We start from the raw sequence: 25,871 nt of genomic DNA, 5'->3' as shown, positions 1-25,871 counted from the left end.
ACAAGAGTGCCATCAAGTAAGGTAACAGGGTTGTAAGTAACATTGGGTATAATGGAAGAAAAAAGAGATAAATCAGAGGCAATATGATCAGTTACACTTGAATCGAGAATCCAAGTTGCAACTAAATTAGAACCAGAGGAATTACCTGCGAGATTCACCAAAGGATGATCACCGGGAGGAAGAAGAATCAGCAACTGCTGGATTTTTGTGGCCGTTAAAGACGGAGCTGAGGTTGATGAAGCAGCATCAAAGATAGCGGCAAGAGCCCTTGGTCCAGTTGCCTGTGGCTGGGCAGAGCGAGATGTGGTAGATCCATTTTTGGAAGAACCAGAACGTGGTGTCCACCATTCGAGATAGCCATTATTCTTAAAGCATTGCGACTTGGAGTGGCCATCCATATCAAAATAGGTGCAATGATAGCTTGGTTTAGAGGTAGAACCAGCAGAGCGTGATGATTAGGCATCAGGAACAGATGAACAAGAAACAGCCATGGCAGCCTGGTCGGGTGGGGCAGAACGGGCATCATGTATTGTGCGTTGTCGTTCTTCCTGTAGGAGAAGTGAATATGCCTTGTTGATAGAAGGCAGTGGCTCCATCAATAAGATTTGGCTGCGGACAGCAGCATAGGACTCATTTAAACCTTGAAGAAAATCAAGCAAATAATCTTGAGCAAGGAATTCTTGCAATGGTTGTAGCGCCCCACACGAACAGGTGGGAAGAGAAAGGTAGGATGTCAATTCATCACGAAAACCTTTAATCTTGGTGTAGTGAGCAGAAATAGAGTCAGCACCTTGGACGTGCGTAGATAGAGCACGATGAATCTCGAAAATGCGAGGAGCATTCTTTGGGGAAAATCGATCGCGAAGATCAGTCCAGATGGCTTGGGCAGAATCAAGCAATAAAATGTTGTGGGCAATAGAAGAAATGGTGGAATGGACGAGCCATGAATGCACCATACTATTGCATTGAACCCAATGGGCGAAGTCCGATGAGTCAGATGCAGGACATTGGAGAGAGCCATCAATAAAACTCAACTTATTCTTGGCTTCAAGAGCCATCAACATGGATCGGTGCCAAGTTGCATAATTATCACCATCCAAAAGGGGGGTGACAAGAGAGGATCCTGGCTAATCATTGGAATGAAGAAAGAATAGAAAAGAAAATGGCAATGTAGCCGGAGAGGCTGAAGATCCTGCCGGCAGTGCGTTGGAGGGTAAAGTCATGATGAAGATAAGTTGAACCTAGACTGATACCATGATAAAACTAAGAATGGTAAAATTGATTCTCATTACCTTGATTGAAATCAATCCTCAATGGAGGGATATATACAAGACTAGTATCCTATTGTGGAATACACAATTATGGAATATACAGTCAAAAGAATATCTACCTATTAATTACATTCAAAATGTACACTAATGTATAAGATATACACGTTGGCATGAAGACTCATGTTAACACTTAATTTATTTTTTGAGAAGCCTTGTAAAAGGATAGCCTCCGCACAACATATCACACTCTTACACTAACTCGACGCGTCACTTTAAGTATCAAATTGATTTCCTTTAGTGGAATTCTTACACACTCATTGTATGATGCATTTTTCTTTGTGTGGTTTGGAGATGTCTATTCCTCCTTATATTTATTTGTTTGAAACATGTTAAACTATATGTCCCTAACCCACACACACACACAGTGAAAATGTGTGGATCAATGGAAGGATGAAAGAAAGAAGGAGAATATCAATGATATATGATTCTAATATACATGTATGGTCTCTGAATCATTTTATAAAAAGAAGTGTAATAAATCAAAATTTCAATACTGATTCGTCCATAACCATAATTAGATGAATTTGGTTCATAGGAAAAAAAATAAAATAAAGAGTCTCGAGTTAATAAAGACTGAGGAGATTGACTCAAGAACAAATTTATTAGGAGCTCCATTGCAAAGTTCGGGCCTAACCAATAATCGAGAAGCGGTGGAAACGACAAAACCTGTGACTGCAACAGATTCTATTGAAAACGAATCCTAATAATTCATTGGTTGGGATAGCGAAACAAATCAGGAACCAATCCATTTATTTTGAGAGGTTGTTCCGCAAACCTTCATTGGAGCCAAAACAAAAACCCTTGGACATTCCAAACCACCCCTAGAAGGGCTAGAACCAACCTAGTTCGCTTTGGAACCAGTCTGGTCCCACACGAAACCAGCCCAAGAAGCCAAAATCCCCTTATCGACACTGAAAATCCCCGAGTCGACATTGTGCCAATCCCTCACCAACGTTGACCTCACCCCTGTGAATCCTTTGAATGTCTATATACACTCAACATTCAAACCTTTTCTTATCAACACTCAACATACATTAGCTCAATTTCGACGCTTGATCATCGACAGTAGCTCGATGGCGACTCGACCCCACTTTAATGTTGATCTTATGCAAATCCAAGACACCCAAATTTACCATGTTTAATTCTGATTTCACTTCCATTCGTGACCATGCTCAATTTTGGCAACTTGCCATGTCCTCTCCAATGAGGGCATCAGCCAATGACCTCCCAATGAACATTCAACGACTGAGCTGTTTGGGCACATTGACTGGGTGTGTGCCAAAATGTATGCCAAGCAGGCCAGCCGTTGGATGTCTCATTGGGGGATCTCCTCATTGGAGAAGATCCGGATCCGACGCAAGAGACACGTGACCAAACAATGTTCTTTTTCCCTAAAAATATTTAACCTTCAAAACTTGTGACCAAAGATAGGACAGATTCGTAAACAATCTCCATCCTAATTTTACCAATAAAACCCTAATATGAATGGAAACTATAATACATGTAGGGATGTAAATGGATAACTAAAAATCTGAATCTAATCCGAATCTGTATCCGTTTAGAGACATTCGTATTCGTTTAGAGATATTCGGAAAAAAATCCGAATACTCCGATAAAAATCTGTCTGAAAAAAAATTGGATTACTTAAAAATAAGAATTAAATAATAATGATCTTGAGGGCTTTTAAAGATTCAACAGGTTCTAGAATATGAGGAAAAGAGAATCATGATCTAAGTGATATGGATAGAGAATGAACTGTATCCGCTAGGGGGAAGAAGGTCTATGTTACACAAGACAGAGATGTAAACGGATGGCCAAAAATCCGAATTCGATCCACATTCGAATCCATCCGAATCTAACATCCCTAACTACATGATTGTTATTGCCAACTTAAGATATATTATCATGGCTTCTTTTGTTGGGTAATGGAAATATTGGGTTATTAATTGAATAATAAATCTTCCATTATCAAGAATGACTTCTACATCTATATATTTCCAATACACAATACAAGCACCTGTGCAGACATTTCTCAAGACCCATTCTTTCTAAAGTTTTTTTTTTATTTTTTTTTTTTATCCACTAGTATCTACAGATTCTGTACAATGAACTCCACATTCCTGAATTCCGATCCCCCCTCTACTGCTCCTTAACTCCACACCCCTCTCCCCTCCAACCAAATATAACAAAAAATGTAAGAGATTAAAAACTCCATTTTTGATCTTCTTACACTTGAAGCTCTTGGACTCCCTAACTCTGCAACTTAAATTGGACATTTACATTTCACAACCCAGAAACCTAACTTTTCACACTACAAAACTGGACCTCATGAAGCAATACTTACAAGCAAACCAACCAACCTGCAACACATTGGGATCGATACCAATTATTATATCCCACACAGATCAGCTTCTTGAGAAACCTGGTTGATTTACTGACTCTGTGCCTCTTAGAGTGTATAAACAGAGATATGCTGAATTTCCCATTCATGTACTCTCTTTTGACATCCTGTTGGACCAGATGATCTCGATTTCTAGTGTTCTAGAAGAACCATCTTTGTTGTTGTCCTGATTGAAGCTGAATAACCCGCTATAAACACCCTCTGTCACAACTTTATCTATTTGGATAGTCACTCTCCCAAGAGTTGACTGCAAGACACACCAACATCACATCCTAAACAGTAAGAAAATACCAAGATTTAGAGGAAAGTGAAACAAAAAAAAAAATCTACAAGTCTACACACCTTCCCAAACATATTTTTGCTTTTGCAGAGGATGTGAAGCTTTTGTCCCTTTGGAGGTACGTCAAATGCCCACGTAAACCCTTCTTCCCATTCCGGACAAGTACTGTGTCTCACAACCTGAAAAAACATGAATGATACTGCTATGAGAACCATTACTCAAAATGCTAATGGAGGCATTTAATACCCATCCATAGAATCTTTGAAATAACACTGATATTTCTGAAAAGCCACCATGTTTAAGGATTAAAACATGAGACCTACTTGGAAAATTTTTTAAAGCTTGGAGTTTCTCAGGGGCATCATCTAGAGCCATTTTTTTTCCTTAAATCTTGCAATGTAGTATGATGAATATATTTTGGAATTAAAAAAAAATTGATCTACAGTAAACTCATATAGAGAAAGCAAACATATCTTGACATTTTGTTAGGTCTGCTCTGGCACTCTACCTTTGTCTGTCGTGGTGGACCATTTCCTATGGTCAATCGACAGAAGGCATTTGTGCTTCCCATGGTTTGTTTCAAATTGTTTCCACGTTTTACAGTGACTGTCAAACACCCAGGCAAGCAATGTAACAGGCTGTCTGCTCTTTCATGGAAACTTGGTGGGCAAGTTTTCATCAGCAATTGTAGAATTGGAATTGCTTCAGAAGCAATCATAGCTTGAGCTTTGGCGATATCTATTGGCATGGTTGACCACGACTGTTTTAACAAGCATAAGGTGTCCAATACAGATTCTTGGGTAGCCTCATCTCCCGCTTTCAGTGCTCCTACTAAATGTGGGATAATAAGGGTAGCTGCTTCAGAGACGTGGACCTTAGAGAAGTTGCTGAATATCACATTTATGGTTCTCAGGACCTCCACATTGACAGTTGCTGTGGACCACAGCTCTTTCTCCAATGGACCTGCAAGACGATAGTTTCCATCACCAATCCAATAGTTAAACCAGGATTAGTTAAAGAGAAATAAAGCACCAGATCAGGCATATTTGTTCAATCTGGAATTCTTGGTTCACAGCTTGAAATCTTTCATGTTTTTCCAAGATGGTAGGTCACCCAATTTTCATGGCTGATGTGCTTATCTTGGAAAGCATGTGAACATTCCAGATGATTAGTTGGCCAGTTGATCCCACTGTGATCTGCAGGATAGATCACACTTCCAAAACATGTGGTAAAGTCCACTTAGCAATTCATGTGACCTCGGCTTTAAAGATCTCTTAGGTCCTCACCAAGTGAAAGTACCATATATGGTTTGCAATGATTGATGAAAATCTATCAGCCTAAGTGTGACAATCTAAAACTGGCCATTAGACTTTGAACCTGAAAATTGACATCCCACCAAACCCCCCCCCCCCCCCGGACAAAAAAAAGAGGTATAATGCGTCCGTTACTTAATTGAAACTAAAGAGTAAAATTTGTAAGGAAAAACAGATTCGATAAATTTAATAAAAGCGAGCATGAACTGATGAACAGTCATCAATTACAGACGAAGAAAACCAATTGCCTACTTCAATAAATAATGAGTACAAACATCAAGAAAAAACATCACAAGATAAAAGTTTAAGTAGCTCCCAAATCCGAAGACTACGAAAATTTGGAAATTTACAAAATATATGAAATGAACTTTGATTCTTAAAGAATCTGATGCAGTTCAGAAGAACAAGAAGGCCAGCAGCAAGCCAGTCTCCAGACTGGACAATGAATATACCAATATGCTTAATTTTGAGGGTCTGTTGGGTTATATGGGTCATGACTTTAATACTTTTTTTGGTTTTGTAATGTAATGGCAAATTCTATAAATCCAAATGTGAGGGATTTGAGTCTTATACGGGATTAGTGTTAATTTCTATTTTGTTAAGTTCTAGAAGAGTTTTTGTGGAAAACTTACTTTGTAAGAGATTCCTCCTTCAACACATGGGGGTCATATTTTGCTTATTTCCATGAAGTTATAAATAAAGAGGACGGGTTCATACCCACCCCCAGTAATTTGAACAATTTGTCAAGCTTATGCATGCTGATTTCTGAGAGAGAGTATGGTTTAAATGCTCTATTGTGGGGTGCAGTAGGGAAACCTTGGTGGGATGCCAAGGCTGGAGTTGGTGGGATTCCTTCTCAGCAGTTGGGTGAGAAGCCTAACATATCTTCTCTTCTTCTTCCATTAACAAGTCAGATTTCTCCAATATCTACACCCGGTGCATATTAACTTTCGTCAGTTTTCTGTTGGGTTTTTTATTTATATCTTGTTCACTAATCTCTTGTGGTTTTGTTCTCAGTTTCAGATCTCATCTTATTGCAGAAATCACAACCAAACAGTCTGTTGAATCCTTGGTATTGGAAGTACTTTCTTTCCTCCTGTGGTGTCCTATGGCAGCAAAATTTCATGGCTCAGTTGCTATTTTCTTCTAGTTTCTATTCCTACACTCTCATGTTACTTTGTTACTTAGTTGCTATTTTCACTCTTCTACTTTTTATTTTGTTTAAACTTACTATTTCTTCACTTTAATTGCGGTTTTCTTCTGTTTCTAACCTTAAGTTTCTAAATTTAAGCCACTTTCTATTTTCATAACTCTTTAATGTCTTCCAATCTAACCCATAGTTGTCAAAGTGATGCCTAGTCGTCGGAGTGGATTTTCAGGGGCTGGGCGCCTTGGGACACCTTGGCACCCTGGGCACTAACTTCTTTGTTCAAATATGTCTTTTTGTTTTATAAATTTATGTTATTTCTTGTACTTAGATTGATTTGTGTAGATGTTACAGTACAAATGAGAACTGAATAAGTTTGTTAATTGGAAAAAAAAATGTACAATATTTAGTATCGAACTTGGTTCGATACATTCTTCTCCTCTCCAAAGTTTTTTTTTTGGGTGAATAAAAAATTCATTACCAAAGGAAAGAAAGGGGGGGGGAAAGAATACAAACAAGCACGAACCAAATTACAAAGCTCTACCAAAAAATGGACGAACTTGTAAAAAAGAGGGCAAAAACCCAACAAAAAGCAACAAGCTAAAGGATGGGCAGACCCCGGACTGCAAAAGGCACCCAGACCAGCCTCGACAAACTCACACTAACCCGGGTCCAAAGACTCGCGGCAAAGAGCATGATCTCTGATGTCCAAACTCAAAGGCAAAACCTTCTCCGGACAGGAAAGGGAGTAGGCAAGGTAGGGGCGAAGCTTAGGGAAAGGAGGGGAGCTTGGGCTGCGCCGACGAAAGACACGAATTAGAAGGGGGGCGATACGCTGGGGCACAAAGGGAAGCGAACCAGCATTGGAGGTAAGGTCCAAACTAAGGTGGGCCTCAAGGGGAGTAAAAGCAGGCCCATTAAGCCCAGCAGGAATAGCCAAAGCGGAGATGGGCTTGGGCAAAGAGGGTAAGGGAAGAGGAGTGGGGGCCACAGGGGGGTCCACACAAGGGGAAGAAGGGAAAGAGGAATGAAGGGTCAGAAAGGGCTTCTTAAGAGCTTTGAGGAGATTTGAGATCCCCAGGTTCAAATGGGCTGGACTAGGAGGGGACATGACGGTGATGGAAGGAGTCAGAGCCAGCGTCTCAGAACGGAGAGTAGAGATGGCAGAAGCAACAGAGGGATCAGGCGAAGAGACCAGAGGAAGGAAACGGTTGTGACCAACGGTCCTTGGGCCAGCAGGGACCAACGGACAGGAGGGAGATGAAGGGGGACGAGGAGGCGGAGACAAGGAAACTATGCCACGACAGCGAGTAGGGTTTCGAGTCCGTCGACGGCGACGACCTCGAGAGGGAGAAGAAAAGGGGGCACCTTCTCCACAAGGGGAGGAAAAGAAGGGAGGGGGTAGAGGGATGGAATGGCCTTATACGAGGCCAAGCTAGGGATACCAGGGGAGGCGGAAGGGCTGATGGCAGGGGTAAGAGGATTTGGAGGAGCGATGGGGTCACGGTGTTCAAGAGAGGGATGGGGGTTGATTTCAGAACCTAGAGAAATGGAAGGAGGAGAAGTCAGGGACGGACATTTTCCAAGCAAGTGACCAAAGACTTTGCAGGTAGCGCAATGGGGAGGAGCCCAATCGAAAATCACAGATTGCTGGAAGGAAAATCCTTTGCTATCGGTGACGGTGATAGAGGACGGTAAAGGGACATCGGTGGCAACTTCAACGCAGATTCTAGCAAAAGCGAGCCTATCTTGTTTCTTTGTTCTTCCATCTGAGAAGAGAGGCTTCCCAAGTACAGAGCCCACCACGCTGAGGCCATCCTCACACCAGAAGTGAAGCGGAAGCCCTGGTAGAGAAACCCAGAGAGGGATAGAGCTGAGGACGAGTTTGTTGAGTTGCAGGTATCGATTCCATTTCCTAAGGAAGATAGGTTTCCTACCAACATTCCAAGGGCCACCTTCAATAACACGAGATTTGTCGAGCTCCTCAGAAAATTTGAAGATAAAGAAGCCGTTATCAAGCAAGTAAGTCTCGACTGAACCCATAAGTTTCCATTGCTTGGAGAGGGAGGTTCTGACTATGGGGAAGGGAGGATGGCTGCCAATAAAATGCCCAACAAGGCATGTTGCCCATTTGTGTGCTTCATTGTCCAAGAGGAGAGAATCGTACTGGGCAATCTTGGTGGAACCGATAAAGGTGGGGGGAACAAAATGTAATCGATGGCCATCTCCAGAAGAAGACTTGGAGTTGCCGAAAAGGGAGGACCAAGACAGGTCGGGGGTACGGGGACCAGCAGAGGGATGGCGGGAGGTAGGAGAAGATGGGAGAGAAAGAGGGGGAGGGTCATCGGGTGGCAGGTTGGACATGGGATGCTCCAAAGAGGGGGAGAGATGAAGGGGGGACCTGTGAGTCTTTGAAAATGCAAAATTACATGGGGTCTGTAATTCTTAATATCCTCTCCAAAGTTTAACGCTCTGCAAACCATACTGAACAGGATGCTGGTTGGTGGATTGCTTGATGCGATACCTCTCCTTTCCGGCGGAGGAACTCTTTCAGCAGCATTCCTTCCGATGGTACCCTCCCCTTTCTAGCAGCACTCTTTCTGGCGGCACCCTTTATGGTAAGTTTTTTTTTTTTTTTTTATTCTTCCTCATCCTGTTCTACTTCTATAATTATTTTTTTTCCCCTTCTCCCACATCTTCAATTCTGGTTTTTTTCTTCTTCTGGCAGCACTCTGCACTTCTTATTCTTATTGTTCTTCTTTTTTTCCCCTCTTTTTCCCTACTGCCGTTAGACTCTGTTAATTTATTTTTTTCTTACTGCAGCACCATTGTCGCCTTGACTCTTACTTTTTTTTCTATTGTCTTTTTTTTTTTTTACAAATTCTGTTCAAGTTTACTATCGTCTATGTTACATAATTAATTTACTGTGTCTATTTTCCGTTTTGCAATTTGCAATTGTACATTCACATTTCTCACTGGTTTTACTTGCTGTTATAATATATCTTCATGCTGAGAGTGCTGAAAATTGGAATGATCTTGATTACCCTTTTCATTCTTGAATTCAACCTAAGAAAAAAAAACAACTCTTAGTTAGCTGTTTGCATATATTGATTGATCAAGCCTGCAATATTAGTTCGGCTATGGATTTAGTGCTGCTCCTTTTTTTTTCTTTTCTATGATTATTTATGTTTTTTGTTATTCCTGGATCAATTATTTATGTTTTTGGTAGTTAACTTTTTCTTCACTAATTTGTTTTAAAAGTTTAATATATATAAGGTATATGTTGCAGCATACTAAAGGATGTTAGAAAAGAGGGGGGGAATAACATTTGGACGCGTTGGTCTGCTAGGCGGGTGCCCCTCCACCGTCTTAGTTCACCTCATCGCCTTGACAACTATGATTTTAACCGTCATATTCACTGCTAAATTTGGTAACCCATTCCATACATCTGAAAAACATTGTGGCCAGAGTTGCAATAAGATCTGATCACCCTTTACCAGGCTGCTGGTATTGCTCTAATTGATGGTTATTGATTGAGCTGCTGTTCTAGATCATTGCTGGTTATTGTAATCCCAGCTTTTGGGCAATTAGATGGCCACTAGAATCAAGGTCAAGACCATCCTAGAATATATGATGCCAAAATATGGAAGTGAAAGAGAAATAGGTATAACCGAACAGTTTCAAAAATGGCATACCTGTCAAGGACCTGATGAGCTCATTTGATACATATTCTTGGAGTGTGTGATTAGAAAACAAAAATTTGATAAGCAGTGCTGCCTGTGCAGCAACTTCTAAATTTTGAGACAGCAGGAGTTCCTGCATTACCAATAAGCCACCTGCTTCTGCAACAGCTCGACGATTTGTCCTGCTGTGCACAACCAAGTTTTGCAATGCACATATTGCCACCATTGTCATCTCTTCAGTAGGCTGATCTTCAAGCAAACTAACAAGTGCACGACATGCAGATACAGAGTCACTAGCTCTAGCGAGTCCCTCATGCTGAAAGAGGTCACCAAGTGCAAGGGCTGCAAGAAGCCTGCCAGACTGCGATCTGGTCTGTGGATCCAACAGATACTGAGATAAAGGAGCTATGGCATACTTGGCAATCTTCATTTCTCGCACCCTTATATTGTTAAATAGAGCCTCAAGTAGTCTTCCAGATGCTTCTTCACACTGATGAGACCTTAGAAGGTCGAGTACTGAATCTATTGCCCCAGCCTCAGCCATAAGTTCAGCACTTGAAGCATCTTTCCCCTCTTGAACAATCAAGGCATTGAGAGCTACTGTAATAGTGCTCTCCAGTGTTGACTGTAACATTCTCACAAGGACCACTAACGGAGCTTTGAAATAATATTCAGCATTGAACCGCAAAACATTTGAGAGAACCAATGCAGCTAATTCCCACAATGCATGAGGTGGTTGAGGGTCATCTTGCATAATAACCCTAGAGAGCTCAAAAATACCTCCAGCATCAGCAACTGCCTTTGGCCAGCTTGTAGATACACTTTCTAGAGCCTTTATTGCTGTCTGCTGCAAGTTCAATATTCCAATTCCTGCAAGCTGAACAAGAGGTATGATTGCACTTTGTGTTGTAATATCTTGTTGGAAATGCTCCTGAGCTAGAAGAAGGGACAACAATTCAGCGCCTAGCTGCTGGATGCCTTGAGAAGATGAGTCCAGAAATGAAATCAAAGGTACAATAACCTGACTTGGAGTAAGGCTCAGAGTTAAAAGGCTCTGTGGTTTCTCCAAAATGTTCACTAGTGCTTGCAAAGCACCATGCTGTCCCCACACACTAAGATCTGGGCGGAGTAAAAACATGAAAAGAGGCTCCATGATTCTAGCAGCAACTGAACTTTTTGCAATCTTACTACTGTTTGTTAAAATGCGAAACAATTCAGCAACTGAGGAGCATAGTGAACCAGGTGCATCATGGAGCAACTCAAGACAGTTATCAACAACTCCAGCCCTTACCATGTCCAACTTTAAGTTAGTACGGTCTTTCCCCAACTTTATAAGACAATTGATGCTTGCCTCAGAAAGTAGATGGTTTGACACAGAAATCAAGCCAACAAGAAGATCCACAACATCAAATGCTGCAGCAAGCTCAACTTGTTGCTCATCATCCAACAATCTCTCAAAAGCACAAATGGCGGATTCCACTGCTGCACCAGTATTTGACTGCATTAGGGATAGTAGAGGCTGTATACATTCAGAAGCTATTGGCATTGCTCGCATTGTTGAATTATCAAAAAGCACAAAACAGAACTCTGCAGCATTTCTCTTTAGTTCCAATGACGAGGAGGATGACAAAATCTTGTACAGGCACTTGAGCGGGTTCCCTTCTACATCAGTGAATAATGATTCCTTTGAAGAATCTCCTGAAGTCAATTTGATCAGAGCAACAAGAGCAGCCTGTTGTTCTCTCTCTGGACCGGCACTAAGCATATCTAACAATGGTTGGATTGCTTGCCTGGCCAATTCAGTTTCTCTGATATTCTTTGCATCAAAAAACTGATGCAGAGCTCGTACAGCACTGAATCTAGCCCTTCTTGAGCCCAAACGTAGAACAGCTATGAGTTGATTCAAAGAACTTAGTGATGCTTCGTGACGAAGCAGAGCAGGGTTTCCATACAAGATTCTCAATAGTTCAGATATAGTGGCCTCAGTTGAGTCTTGAGGACTCAGAGAAAGGTACTTAGTTAAAGCATCTAGAGCACCAGCATCTGCCATAGCCAGTTTATTTGCATCACTTCCATCTGCGAGGCATGCCAACAGGCGAACAGCAGTTGGAGGGGCACCTGGCCTATCTGGCAGTGGTCTCAAAAGGTCAACCAACAACGGTATAGATTTGCGTGCAGTAGAGCCAACTCTTACATCTTCAAATTCAAAGAGGCGCTCCAAAACTACTTGTTCAGGGTTGCGTACTAAAGAAAATTCTTCAGATAGAGCAACAAGGTTGGGCATTTCTGATTCTATGAAACCAATCAGAGTAATTAACCCTGCAACTGCACCTGAATTTGCAACAGCAAGATGCATTCCCCTGTCGCTGCAGCAAACAAGACTAGCCATTGCTTGAGCAGCAAAGTATCTGTCAATCACTTCATCAGACTTGAGTAGGAGAGAGAGTGAAGGTATAATCCGCATCACTGGAGAAGATAGAACAACATTTTCATCCTGGAACAAAACGGCCAATAGCAGGGCACTAATCCAAATGCCCTCGGTATCCTCAAATTCTGCCTGTGATGAAAATGAGCTTTCAGTGCAGGTACAACAACTCACAGATGCAATTCAGAATAAGAAATATAAATGAAAATGTATAATAACTACAAAAGAAAAAAGCCAAGAAACAAGTCACAATTAGCAAACATTCACATATCACAGTAGCAAATCTAGATACATGCACTTAAAATAATTGCAAGAATGTTTCTTCCATGGTCTGACAGCCAGGGATTAGTGAAATATCTTGCATATGTTATATTTTAAACAAGAAGGGTGACTTCAATCTGTAGTATTAATTTTTCTAAATGTTAATGCATACATTGACGCTGCCCTTCCCTAACAGTTCAAGTTTATAGTTTAAACAGTAGCGAACATGGTATCAGAGCAGGGAGGTCACGTGTTCGACTCGTGGGAAGTGCATTGGAAGAGTATTCCCAATATTTCTTCTCCCTTGGTGTTATGCGAAGGAAATGCCACGTGAGCTCCACATGCAAGGACCATGGGATCTTGGCCTGCAAGTGCGGGGGAGTGTTGATGTATACATTGACATTGCCCTTCCCTAACAGTTCCAGCTTTTAGGCAGCGAATGCTAACATAAGATTTAACATGAAACAGCAACAGAATATTATTCATCATCCACAATATCTAGGTACAAGATCAGTTCCTCACAAGGCACACCACAAAAAATATATATATATATATAGTATTACCGTAGGTCTTCCACAAAAGACAATTAATCAACTTCAGGAACACCTTTCATGTGATGGCCCAGGTCCATGATATGGATGGGAAGTACTTGCAGATTCTTGGCAAGTTTCTAAACTTACCAAAAGGAATCTTATGATTACTCTCTTAACATAATACAAGTCTGTTAAAACCTTGAACACCAAAGGAGATAAAAGGCCAGGATGAAAAGATAATCTAAAAATATCAATAACACTTATGGTAAATGGCCGATGACACCTCAAAACACACAAAGAAGAAGCCATACATCTTGCCAAATTGGCACTTTCACAAATCAATTACAGGTTATCTATTTATTATCCTCATACCACCTTATCCAATGGCCAGATAATATCCTCAACTTGGTAAAATAGTAAGGGGCTGCTAGAAACAAAATTGACAATGGCTTCAGTCCCTGAAGATGCTGGAACCTCATGGTCTGGCAGGGGATGGGTAGCTAGCTATTTGGGAAACAGTATTAGCACAGCACCTTCAACAAAATTGTACTTCAGCGTACCAGAAGTGATACGGTCCAATGTTAATAGCATCAGGGCTAAAATCCATGCAAATGCCACCCCTGAAGGAGAGAAAGGCTTATTGCAAATTCTATTCAATAAGGAAATTATGACCCCTCTCATCACTGGATAAAAGTAGCCAACCAGTACCTTATATCACCCCCCACTCCTTTACATGGTGGCCCATGAAGCAACTGTATCAAGAAGCTACAGTACACAAATTCCCAACCATCATTTGACACCTTATTAAGCACTGGATCCCACAACACCTTGCCATTCCTTAGCTTTAAATAGTTACTAATTTGGTGTGGAGCATCCCGTACAACATGATTTTGTATCAGGTAACATAGTACCGGCACATTGACAGACAATATACCCAAAATATTACACCATGTTGCAGTGAACCATCACTCATGGTACTGCATCATGCAACACGTTAACAAACAAAAGTAAGAAGAGAAAAGAAGGCCTAGAGTCGAAACTCAACCTTTTGCCATAGCAGAACCTGTTCAGTTTTTTTCAGGCCCAGTTTGGGCTGTCACCCATCATTTATTTCATAGTTCATTCATTCCCAATTATCCACTTATCATTTCCAAGTATATGTTGAGTCTTTGACTGCTGGAACGAAGATGACAGCAACTTGCTGAATTTCTCTACCAACTGATAGACTTCAGGAAAATCTAGGTTCTTGTAACAACTGATTCTTGATAACTATGTTGACAGATATTGCAGAAAAGAAGAGAAATAGAGAAGCAGGACTCTCAACAGAGTTTAGGTTGACTTTCTTCAATCTTATTGGTGCAATCCTGGAGTCCAAACTCCAAAAACCCTATTTGGTTCATGATGGACCCAACTAAGTACTAGATAACTCAAATGCAAGAAATAATAGCAGATCTGTAATTATATTGAAGTGTACAAAGGAGGTGGTAATATAGTAATAAAGCAGAGTCTTAAAGGGAAAACTTGGAATAAAATAGAAATAAAGGAAATAATCGATTTAACCAAAAATGGAGGGCAAAAGGGGAATGCATTCCTTAAAAGAAAATAATTGGGGGGGGGGGGGGGGAGTTATCATCTACCTCTGGACTTTGAACCAGGGCAGAAGAAACCAGAACCCTTTGAGGAGATCGAACTCTCTATCCAGGCGTCCAAACCCCACGAGACTTTAGAGGTGAGGTACTAATCCCTGACCTCTTGATTTCAACTAACAACCAGTCCCAAACGATGGAGAATATAATGGGTTAAATTCTGCAACCAGATCTGAGTTTCAGTTGAAACTCTCTGTTTATGGAGTCTGCAACTCTCAAACTCTGCAAGCTGGGTCGCTCCAAGGTAAGATACTATTGTCCAGAATTTCAGGCCAAAACGACTCCCCACTGGAGAGTTAGAAAAACTCTTTAGGTCTGGTATTACCCAGAAACAGGGGATGGACTGAGATTGGGAGAAGAAAAACATATGGGTAATAGGAAATGTAAGAATGATCTACATTCTTCCTCCTAGGCTTCCTTTTGAGTATTAATGTGGCCTCTTCCAAAAGCTAACTCCCCTCATTATATTTTAACGGAAGCTTTGCATTCAGTGGAGCCCCCATCTCCTACTCTTTTTTTTTTTGACTTCCAGCATGCCTGTACCTGAATCCATTCAATAAATGCCCAAAAATGTCGTCCAAATCACCGTCATAATCTATCTACAGTCCAAATTTCACACCAATCTGATGTCCCCATGCATCATTATAGAGGTTTTTCTAAAAACCATGAAGTGAAATCAACAAGAGGCTTTGGAAAATCAAGGGGAAAACCCCACATAATTAGTGGGCCATCAGTTGAGAGAGGAATAGGGCCACCAAATTTAACAGGTGGCTTACCAGCGGGGTTCTGAAACCTATCTAAAATCTAATGGTCAATCTGACAAATCATCAATCCACCTCAAGAGCTTCCCTTTCTAACAATTCCACATAGGAAGATTATCCATTTTTAGTTTTTATTTTAGCCTTACTAGGATTAAGATCTCACCTACATTTGCACCCATTACATGACACAGTCCCTTGCCTCCTTTTCGATCTTTAGTGGTAAGGCCCATAAAGAAGGTAGTGGTGAAGAGATTGATTGGCACCAAGAAAGTGAGAAAAATATTTACCCTTTCTGAGAGAGAGAGAGAGAGATGTGTTCACACATTGGTTGACGTTCACTTATTAACAATCTTAGGGATAAGATAGGAATTTTATGAAAAATGCATGCCCCTGTTTCTACTGCCATTAGAAAGGGGTAGTGTAGGTAACTATTTTTTCCTCATAAGAGCCCCAATTAGTTACTATTAAAGTGGGGAGCATACTTGTCAAGGTGCCTAGGCGACCTAAGGCAGTTGAGGGCACCAAGGTGACCCACGGCAGTGGAGGGGTGCCCAGGTGATCCAAGAGGCAGTAGGGGGGCACCTAGGCGACCCAAGGCAACAAGGCGCTCACTTAGGCATTGCCTAGGCACCCTAGGCGTGCATTATATAAATTTTTGCATATATAATTAATTTATCATGCTAGTATCAACATGAAGATCACATCAATGTGATATGATATAATTACGCTAACAATGACCTAATATGAGAAAACCAACATATAATAAGCAAAGCCTAGGATATAATATAAGCTGTTGTAATATGGGTATAAGGGTAAATCTGTCCATAGGGCATTATTGTTCTTGTACCTCTCTCTCTCTCTCTCTCCACCTTCGACCACTGCTCACAATGGGTCTCTCCTAGGCCACTGAGGGCCATCTTCTTTCCATGGGTTCTCAAATCTCTCCTACACAATGATCTAAGAGACCCTCTATGTCTCAATCAGTTTCATCAGGGTTTTGGAGCTAAATCGACTTTTTCAGGGTTTTGGAGCTTGGATTAACTTTTTCATAGTTTTGAACCCTCTATCGATTTTTTGTTAGTTTTTTGAGATGACCGTCGATCCCTTCAAGGCTTCATCTCTCCTTTGTCTGTTCTAAGATCTCCCATCAACCGGAGTGATAACTATGTCAGCAGATTCTACTACATCAACTGGAATTGAAGGGTCAAGTCATGGGACTCATAACGACTTCCCTTCGTTCCCTATTAGCTCTGTTCAATTGGATGGGAGCAATTATCTGATGTGGTCTCGCTCATGTTACCTCTCCATTGATTCACATGGCTATGGGTTATTTGACAGGTGAAACTACAAAGCCTACTACTACTAATGCTTCACAGAGGAAATGGAGTTCTGATAACTTCTTGGTAATGGATTTTCTTATCAACTCATGCAACCTCAAATTGCTTGAGGTTATCTCCTATAATACTACAGCCAAGATTTGGAAAGCAGCTCATGACACATACTCTCAGGTTTGGAATGATGCCCAGGTATATGAACTGCACAAGAAGCTTATTGAAACCAAGCAGAAGGACCAAACTCTTTCCCAATACTATTATGAGTTGCGTAGTCTGTGGTAGGAACTCGACTTTTATGACATCTTCCAAGCAACTTGTACTGTCGATGCTACTGCCTTCAAGAAATGGGAAGATAAATTTCGGGTTTACGATTTTTGGTTGGGCTGAATGTTGAGTATGATCAGATTTGTGCCCAAGTACTTTGCCGAGATCCTTTCCCTACATTGGAGGAATCTTATTCATTGATCCAGTTGGAGGACAGCTGCCCCAATGCTATGTTACAGCTCACTACTCAGGAACATTCAGCTCTACTTTCTGGGTCCACTCAACCTAAAGGTTGTCTCCCTCGCTCTAGTGATCGTTCTAGTGATCGTTTCCCTTCTGATAAGGAAACGGTCAAGTGTGACTATTGCGGTGAGGAACGTCATACCAAGAATTTCTGCTAGAAGCTACATGACCGACCTACCTCCTCCTCGCGAGGTCGTGGCCATGGTTGATCCTTCCAGGCTGCACATCACACTGAGGTTTCTAAACCTGCACCTGTTAGTACCAATTCCTTTCTTTCTCAAGATGAGCTTACCATGCTTAGGCGTTTGATGACTCGTTTGGAGCCTTCCACTGTTCCCGCTTCCGCCTCTACATCTACTCTGGTTTCCTCTAACTCCCACCTTGTGCACTCAGGTATTCCTTTTGGTGGTCATTGTGCATCGGCTGTCTCTCTTCCTTGGATTATTCATTCCGGAGCCACTGATCATAATGATTGGCTCTTCTAGCCTCTTTTTCAGTATTCCTCTTATTCTGGTAAAGATAAGGTTAGAGTGGTTGATGGTTCCCTCTCCTCAATTTCTGGAAAGGGTTCTATCACTTGTTCTCCCTCTTTATCCTTAGCATTTGTTCTTCATGTTCCAGATTTTTCTAACCTTCTTTCTATCAACCCTCTTACCACTGATCTGAATTGTAAAGTGACTTTTTCCCTTCTCACTGTGTTTTTCATGATCTGGTGACGAAGAAAACGATTGGCTGTAGTAGGGTATATGGTGGTCTTTATTTGCTTGATGATGACACTTCTTCAGTGGGTCAAGCTCATCAGACCGGTTCTCCTTCAGCACCTTCATCTGAGTTACTTCTTTGGCATAGACGCTTAGGCCATCCATCTGTTAGCACCTTGGTTAAGACTTTCCCTAGTTTATTTCAGCCCTGTAATCAGGGTTTAAACTATCGCACTGTATCGTATCGTATCGTATCAGCCGATACATATCGGTATCATAGGGTATCGATACAATACAGTGTGATACGTATCTTTTTATTTAAAAAAAATAACATGTATAGAGTATACATATCGATAAATTATCAGTATCGCAGCATATTCATACGATATGTGCCAATACGATACGATACGCTCGATACATATCGATACGTCCTTCATTCCCGACTCTATGGATTCGATATGTATCGATATGTATTGGCCGATACATATTGATACATATCGGTACTATCGATACAGCCGATACATTCCATTTAAAGTCACCAAAAAGTACTCTCTTTGACCCAGCAAGTGCAGAGGCAGAAAAACCACTCTCCAGCCACTCTTGAAACCTTGAAAAAATTGGTTCTAAACTAGGTTTTTCCCACAAATCAAATTAGGGCTTCCACTCAACACCTAAAAACGACTAACTCTATGGAAAAACACCATCATTTGCATCATCCAAGAAGCTGAAATCGAAGATTGTGTAGAGTTTAAGTATTAGGGGTACATTAGTCACATGGAGTTGTAATTTTATGTTTTTATTTCTTTACCTTTTACCTCCCCAAGGAGGCCTTTGTAATTCCTAAAGTGTTTAATAATGAAGTAAATAGGTGTTAGGAGAAATCTCTCCTAACATCCACAATTCTCTCACCTCTCTTCTTCTTCTTCTTCCTCTCTTCTCTTCTCTTCTTCCTTTCTTCTTCCTTGTTCAGCTGTAAATCATTGCTTCCCAACTATAATCAAACCTCTTTACATATTCTAACTTGGTATCAGAACCAGGTTTGAGAGTCGACCTAGCTCTTCTTGCTTCTTTACCTCTCTATGGAACCCTAGAAAGGTAGAGCGTTCCATAGAGAGCATAGCATGTAAAGTATTTCACATGGAATGGTTGGCTGTGGTCTAATCTTCAAAGCATTGATGAATGGAGGGAGTTCTTTGCCTGGCGAGATGGATTGAAGCCCTAGAAGTTGAACCCAGGTGCTGCCAGAGTTACCGCCAGCCTTTCCCTTCCTTGTTTCGATTCTGCCTATTGGCAGATTAGTTTGCATTGGGGCTGGGCTCATCTAAGTCACCTAGAGGCCTTTTAAGCCCCTAAGGGCTCGATTGGTGAAGGGAACAGATTGGAGAGCACTGCTCCCATCTTCGATGCTGCACAGGTATCGCCAGCAGTGTTTGTTTTTTCTTGTTGAAACTCTTTTTTGAGGCTGTGACGTCTTGAATGCTTGTTAGCTACTGTGAGTAGAAAATTCACATATTGTTATGACTTTGGATGCTATGGACTGCTTTCTTTTGGGTATTGGAAGTGTTTAGTTTGTTTTTCAACAAGTGTGCTCTCTGTTTACTTGTTGCCTGCTAGTTTACTCCTTGTGGTTGGGTTGAGGTTACTCCCCATTTGAGCAAGACACTATATTGAGTTTCTTTGAAGTATTTGGCATTATGTCTACCATGTCTAGGAATGGCTCTAGTGTTAGTGGATCTTTGGGAGCTTCTAGTGGCAGCTTAAGTGGTGCTCTCCCCACCATGACCTTTTTGATAACCCCAACACCCAACTTTCCATTGTGAAGCTTGACAATATCAACTACTTGGATTGGTCTCGTTAGGTATCCCTGCGCAATAGGGGAAAGTTGGGGTATATTACTGGCTCCATCAAGGTGCCTGCTTCTACTGATTCAGACTATCTAAAGTGGGAGACTGAGAACTCCACTGTTATGACCTGGCTAATATTCTCCACGAAACCTGAGATACGTAGGAGATTTATGAGCAAGGAAACTGCGAAGGATATTTGGGACAATGTCTCTAAAGTTTTTGATAGGGTTGATGATTCGGCAAAGGTGTATCAAATCCTCCAAAAAATCATTCATATGAAACAGGGTGATCGGAGCATATCTGACTACTATAACACTGTTATTAGCTTGTGGGAGGAATATGATCACTACAGCAATCTCCAGCTGTCCAATTCTGAGGATGAGGCCAAGGTCCAGTGTATGACCCTCTTCGCTTGCAAATCTTAGGGAGGTCCCCTCTTCCATCTCCGGATGAAATGTGTAGCTACTTGCAAAGTGAGGAAACTAGAAGAGGATCCATGGACACTGCACCCTCATTGGAGAAATCTGCTCTCGTTTCTAGTTCCCACCGAGATTGGAGAGGTGGAGGGAGAGGCCAAGGCCAAACTGTGGAGATCACCGAGACCGATTTAAATGTGATCATTGTGTCCAAAAGTGTATTTCCATGTGTATTTTGACCATTTTCATGTGTTTCTACACCATTCGACATATATCTCTAATACGATACAATGTCTGTTAAAATCACCCAACCGATACGATACCCGATACCAATACTTTAAACCGTGACTGTAATCCCATGGATTTATTTTGTGGTGCTTGTATTCACTCTGATATGTGGGGCCTTGCCCGTTGTTCTTCTATTACTGATTATCGATGGTTTGTGACTTTTATCGATTGTCATACCCGGGTTACATAGATTTATTTAATGCACCAAAAGAGTGAGGTGTTTAGCTAACACTGATAACACTGACAGTTGAGAACACTGATAACAACGTTTCCACCAACAAAGTTGCTAATATAAAGTTTATCAGCAAAGAATATTTTAATCTGATTTACGACGATATAAAACACACAACAAGAAAAAAAAGAAAAAAAAAAAAAGGGCAAAAGCACGTGAGGATGAACTAGATCATGAAAGTACCTGAGAGTTTGCAGTATAAGATGAAAGTTTATCAGCAAGAGCCTCCACTGCACCAGCCTGCATGACAGTGATTTTGTTCTTCTCATGAAATGAAGAAATTATTGACAGCAACCACAATGCAACTGTTCCCCCCAAGACAGTGGCCGGGTCAGGACTTTCAAAATCATCCCCATCTTGGAATACAGTCTTTTCCATATAACCTCTGGGGGTTCTGACTTCAATTTCCAGATTGCAGCAGCTAGAGTTACGGTTCATCATATCTACTAGGGCATAAATGAGAGGCTTTAGAAACCCAGATGCATCAAGTGCAACCATTGACCTCTCTCTGTGTTCCTTCGCAGCACAAATGAGTAGTGCAGCACCACCAACTCTCACTTCTAAACTGGATGAGTTCATTATTCTATGAGCTAGCGAGACAATCGAGTTTGGATGGGCAACCAGAAGGTCACCTAAGACAACTGGTTGATCACCACACAACCTAGACAGAATTTCTATTGCCTTATCTTGTGAGGGAGGAAGCCCCTGAGCCAGACAGTGAACCAGTGGTTCTAAGCTCGAAGGAACTTCAGAAAGAGCAGCCCATGGTGGGTGAGTGAAGTTCACACTCTGTTTTGTCCTAGCCAACAACGTAACTAATTCTAGAACATCAGTGACATCAGTTCCTTCCAAATCCATTGTAGATAAGGAATCAACAACTGCAAGAACTGTGAAACGGCACTGAGCATTTCCTGCAAGTACTTCCCCAACTGGAAAATGGTTTAATAATTGATGAAGGGCATGTGATGCATTCTTCTTGCCTTCCGAAGTGCCTTCCCCTAGTACTCTTGTCAAAGCTGAGACAATATCTTCCGCCAAAGCTTCTGCAGCTATCTGAGGATCAGACAGCAGATTAGCCAATGTAGCCACAGCAGTCTCAGAAGCATCAATGGATGAAGTTTTTGCCAGCTTAATTAATGGTTTGACATCCCCTTCTGCAAGCTTGATTATTGGCTTGACACCCCCTTCTGCAACATAAGATACGTTCTTTGTCGAGTTAGCCTTGTTTGGACGGGACAATGCACCCAATGCCCGAGCCGACTGAGTTGCAATAACCTGAGTTTCGCTGGTCAAGAGTTTCATGCAAGGGTTAATTATTTCATCGGTTGCAAGACTATCACAGATATCTTGTCTGGTGCTAAATAGGTCAGCTAAAACAGAAGCTGCATACTCTTGTGTTTCCTCATTTGAAGAGTTGAGAACCTGGACAATAGAGCTGAGGCCCTTATTAGCAGGAGTATCCTTATGCACAAGATCTTTGTGTGATGCCATCGTAAGCACATGACCCAACACCCTAATAATGTGAGCCTTCGAACTTGGTGAGTCTCCAAGGAGCATAGCCAATAACTGATTAATGGTGGCAGAGTCAGCAAAACGGATAAGTTTTGTAAGTGCCATAGCTGAAGCTTCTTGTCCTTTTGGTCCACCACTTTTTAGAAGCCATAGGAATGCCGGGACAGCTCCAGCACTTTCAACACAGGCACGTATATCTTCACTGTGACAACACAAATTCCACAGCACATGTGCTGCATCTTCCCTTGCCCTTTGAGATCCCATCTCCAATAACTGCACTAGTGAAGGAATACCACCAGCAGCAGTGATAGCCCATTTGCTGTCATCAAATTGGTCTGTCAAGATTGCCAGCATTGCAACAGCATACTCTTGATGTTGTTCACTGGACAATCCCAGCAATGATATTAGTAACTGAATACCCGCTCTCTTTCCCAGGGCCTCCCAGACACCCAATCCATCACAGCAAAAGCTTGTTAACGAGAGTATCAGATATTCCTGCACATCAGCTGAGGCCATGGTAATGAGTCCTATAAGCACTTTCTTTGCATCTGCATGATTGAGCCACCTTGAGAGGTACATGTTGCCATAGAGGCTAGCCATAGCCTCAAGGACACGCTCCTGAACCAGTTTATTATCTCGAGGCTTTAGTAGCATTATTAGAATATCTTCTATCTGTGTTGCATCAAATGGTTCTTTGGCGTCGGATGCTTGCTCAAAGACCATTAGTGAGTAAGCAAGTGTGCCAATTATATCAGCAACTGGAGCAGCCAAGCGAGGGGACTGAGATAGTTCTCCAAGATAAAGAATTAGAGCAGACATTCCACCACAAATATTTGCCAAAGCGCGAATTGCATGTCCCTGTAGATCCTGGCCACCCTCCCCTTGCATGCATTCTTTACAAGGAGCCACTACAGCTCCAATAAGGACACGTACACCTTGTGCATCCATCACAGCTTTCTTAGCACTAGTTGATTTGGATGAAAGAGCCTCCAGAGCATCAGCAGCACTGGCTCGAACTGATATATCATTTTCCCGATCCACTAGTTGAACCAAAGCTTCAACAGCTCCAGCATCTATAACTTTGGGGATGCTGTCACTGAAAGCCGACATCAAACGAGCCAAAAGAGACGCGGCATTGGAATGAGCGGCAGCATTATCAGAAGAAAGAAGCCCAATGATAATATCTACCCCTCCTGCATCAAGTGTGGCCTTCCAGTAACCATTCTTGTCCCCACAAAGATTCCTCAAGGCCCCAGTGACAAATCCCTCCACCACCTTGTCCTGCTTGATATTTGGATTGAGCTGATCCCAAAGAGTGGGCACTACACCTTCAGTCACAAAAATTTTCATACCGACATGATCATCTGATAGTCCACCACAGGAAACTTCATAGATTGTCTCTGCAGCTGCCTTCCTGGCTTCGGATGATTCTGACTTCAGAAGCGCAAGCAGTGGTGGTATGCATCCACCAAGAAGTACCTTCAATTGTAATTCTTCTTCCTTGCAGAGAGAACTCAGAGTTGCAGCAACATTAACTTTCGCCACAGTAGTACCACTCCTCAGAATGGATACAAACAAAGGCATTGCCTGTGTGTGGGAACCAATAAGCATCCTCGCATCCTTCCTTGCTCTGGAGATGCTGAGTAGACGTGCTGTGACGAGCTCCTTCTCATGTTGTGAGGACATGTTTGCGTATAGCTGCTCAATAAAATGAGCAACTGTAGCAATTGTAGACTCTGGATCATCCATCGCTGCTGCCCCATTTGATTCTCTGAGAAGAACAGAACTAATTCATCATCAGAATTATCATTTCTTACCCAAGGAAAGTTTAAAATCAGTTGAAATTTTCAGAAGCAAGTTCCAAGTTGGTTTCGAATTAACTAAAAGCTCCACATATTAGATAAACTGATTCAAAGATTTCAAATGCAAGGCTAGAGTGAGATTTATATGTTAATTTAAGTATAACATAGTCAGATCTAAAAATCAAAAGGCCATCAGGCATTGGCAATCGAATCACGAACATGATTTACTGCCAAATCACTCATTGTTAGTAGAGACTAAGAGATCAAGTTTTGACAGCAATACTGACCTAGGCTGAGAACTAGATGAGGACCTTCGGTGTCTTGGTTCAGGGGAAGGAGACTTTGACATTCGCACTAATTATCAGCTCCAGCTTTGTCCACGGCGCCCTATGCATCAAATTAAGTAAATTCAAGCACACAAACTAGCCATAAATCTCCCAAATCCCAAAATTTGAATGAATAGGAGGTACAATGAAGAAAAGAAATTCCCGGCTGAACAATATAAAACAAAAAAAAAATTTTAACCCAGAAAACTTCCAGTTCCACCTTTATTCCTATACTATCCACTTCCGTAAATTGACAATAAAAACGGATAAAGAAAAAAGGAATTCATATTAAACAAACCAAAAACGCAACCAAATTCACCACCACATGAAGAGATCACAGAGATAAGAGAGACAGAAAAAATCAAATACCCAGCCACTTTATGTGCAAATGTCGAAGTAACTTTACCCGTCAAAATAGCTCCTTCTCCTCGCCAGAGAAGCATTACACCTCAATTTCCCTGCGTCCAATCCTTACAGAATCCATGAAAAGGAGGAACAAACACAGAGGGAATGCTGATTCACAACAGTAAGTCCCCCTTGGAATTCCAACAATCACCCACTACAAAGCAACAAAGAGACCATCAGTGCCCCAAAAACAAAACCCCAAATCTTAAAACCATTAAAAAGAAAAGATATAAGCTTCGTAATAATTAGTTGAATTCCTCCATTAACGATGCAATAAATTCTGTCACATCCAGCAGAAATGGCAGAGAACCCAAAAAAAAAGTAAAAAAATAATAAAACCCGAACAGTACGGAGATCGGATCAGAAGAACATAGCAGAACTTAAACGTCGTTTTCTCCACTGTTAAACACCTAAAACGAATAAAATATATTATAGAGAACAAAAACAGGCACATAATATAATGAATTAAATGGAATAAATCACATTAGCAGACAACCCACATCGAAATTGAAACTCTTGAGAGAAACAAAAATGAGTCTCTTTCTATTGGTATCCCCATCGAAGAGAAAACGCAGCACAGAGTCTCTCTCTATCTCTTTTTCTCTCTTCTCTTTTCTTACTAAATTCGTAAATCTTAGTACCTTATTGGTTAACTTTCTTATCTTAAATTAATCCTTTGCACTTCAGTTATTTATATGAAAATTATGTGATTAAATCTGCTAC

General features: G+C 41.4%; 1 protein-coding gene across 1 annotated transcript; it reads right to left on the bottom strand.

Annotated features, from left to right (window-relative positions):
• Positions 1-3,557: 3,557 nt before the first annotated feature.
• On the bottom strand, positions 3,558-25,189 carry LOC122667657 (protein CELLULOSE SYNTHASE INTERACTIVE 3-like). The gene is made up of 7 exons (XM_043864026.1): positions 25,113-25,189; positions 24,705-24,804; positions 21,287-24,386; positions 10,168-12,712; positions 4,521-4,975; positions 4,075-4,191; positions 3,558-3,979 (listed from the first exon to the last, which is right to left on the bottom strand). Exons 2-7 carry the CDS (start codon positions 24,764-24,766, stop codon positions 3,818-3,820), a joined length of 6,441 nt encoding a protein of 2,146 aa, XP_043719961.1. The 5' UTR covers positions 24,767-24,804; positions 25,113-25,189; the 3' UTR covers positions 3,558-3,817.
• Positions 25,190-25,871: the final 682 nt, after the last annotated feature.

Source organism: Telopea speciosissima, chromosome 7 (assembly GCF_018873765.1).
Source record: "Telopea speciosissima isolate NSW1024214 ecotype Mountain lineage chromosome 7, Tspe_v1, whole genome shotgun sequence".
Classification (NCBI taxonomy): Eukaryota; Viridiplantae; Streptophyta; class Magnoliopsida; order Proteales; family Proteaceae; genus Telopea; species Telopea speciosissima.
This window is presented reverse-complemented; position numbering and strand designations above follow the sequence as displayed.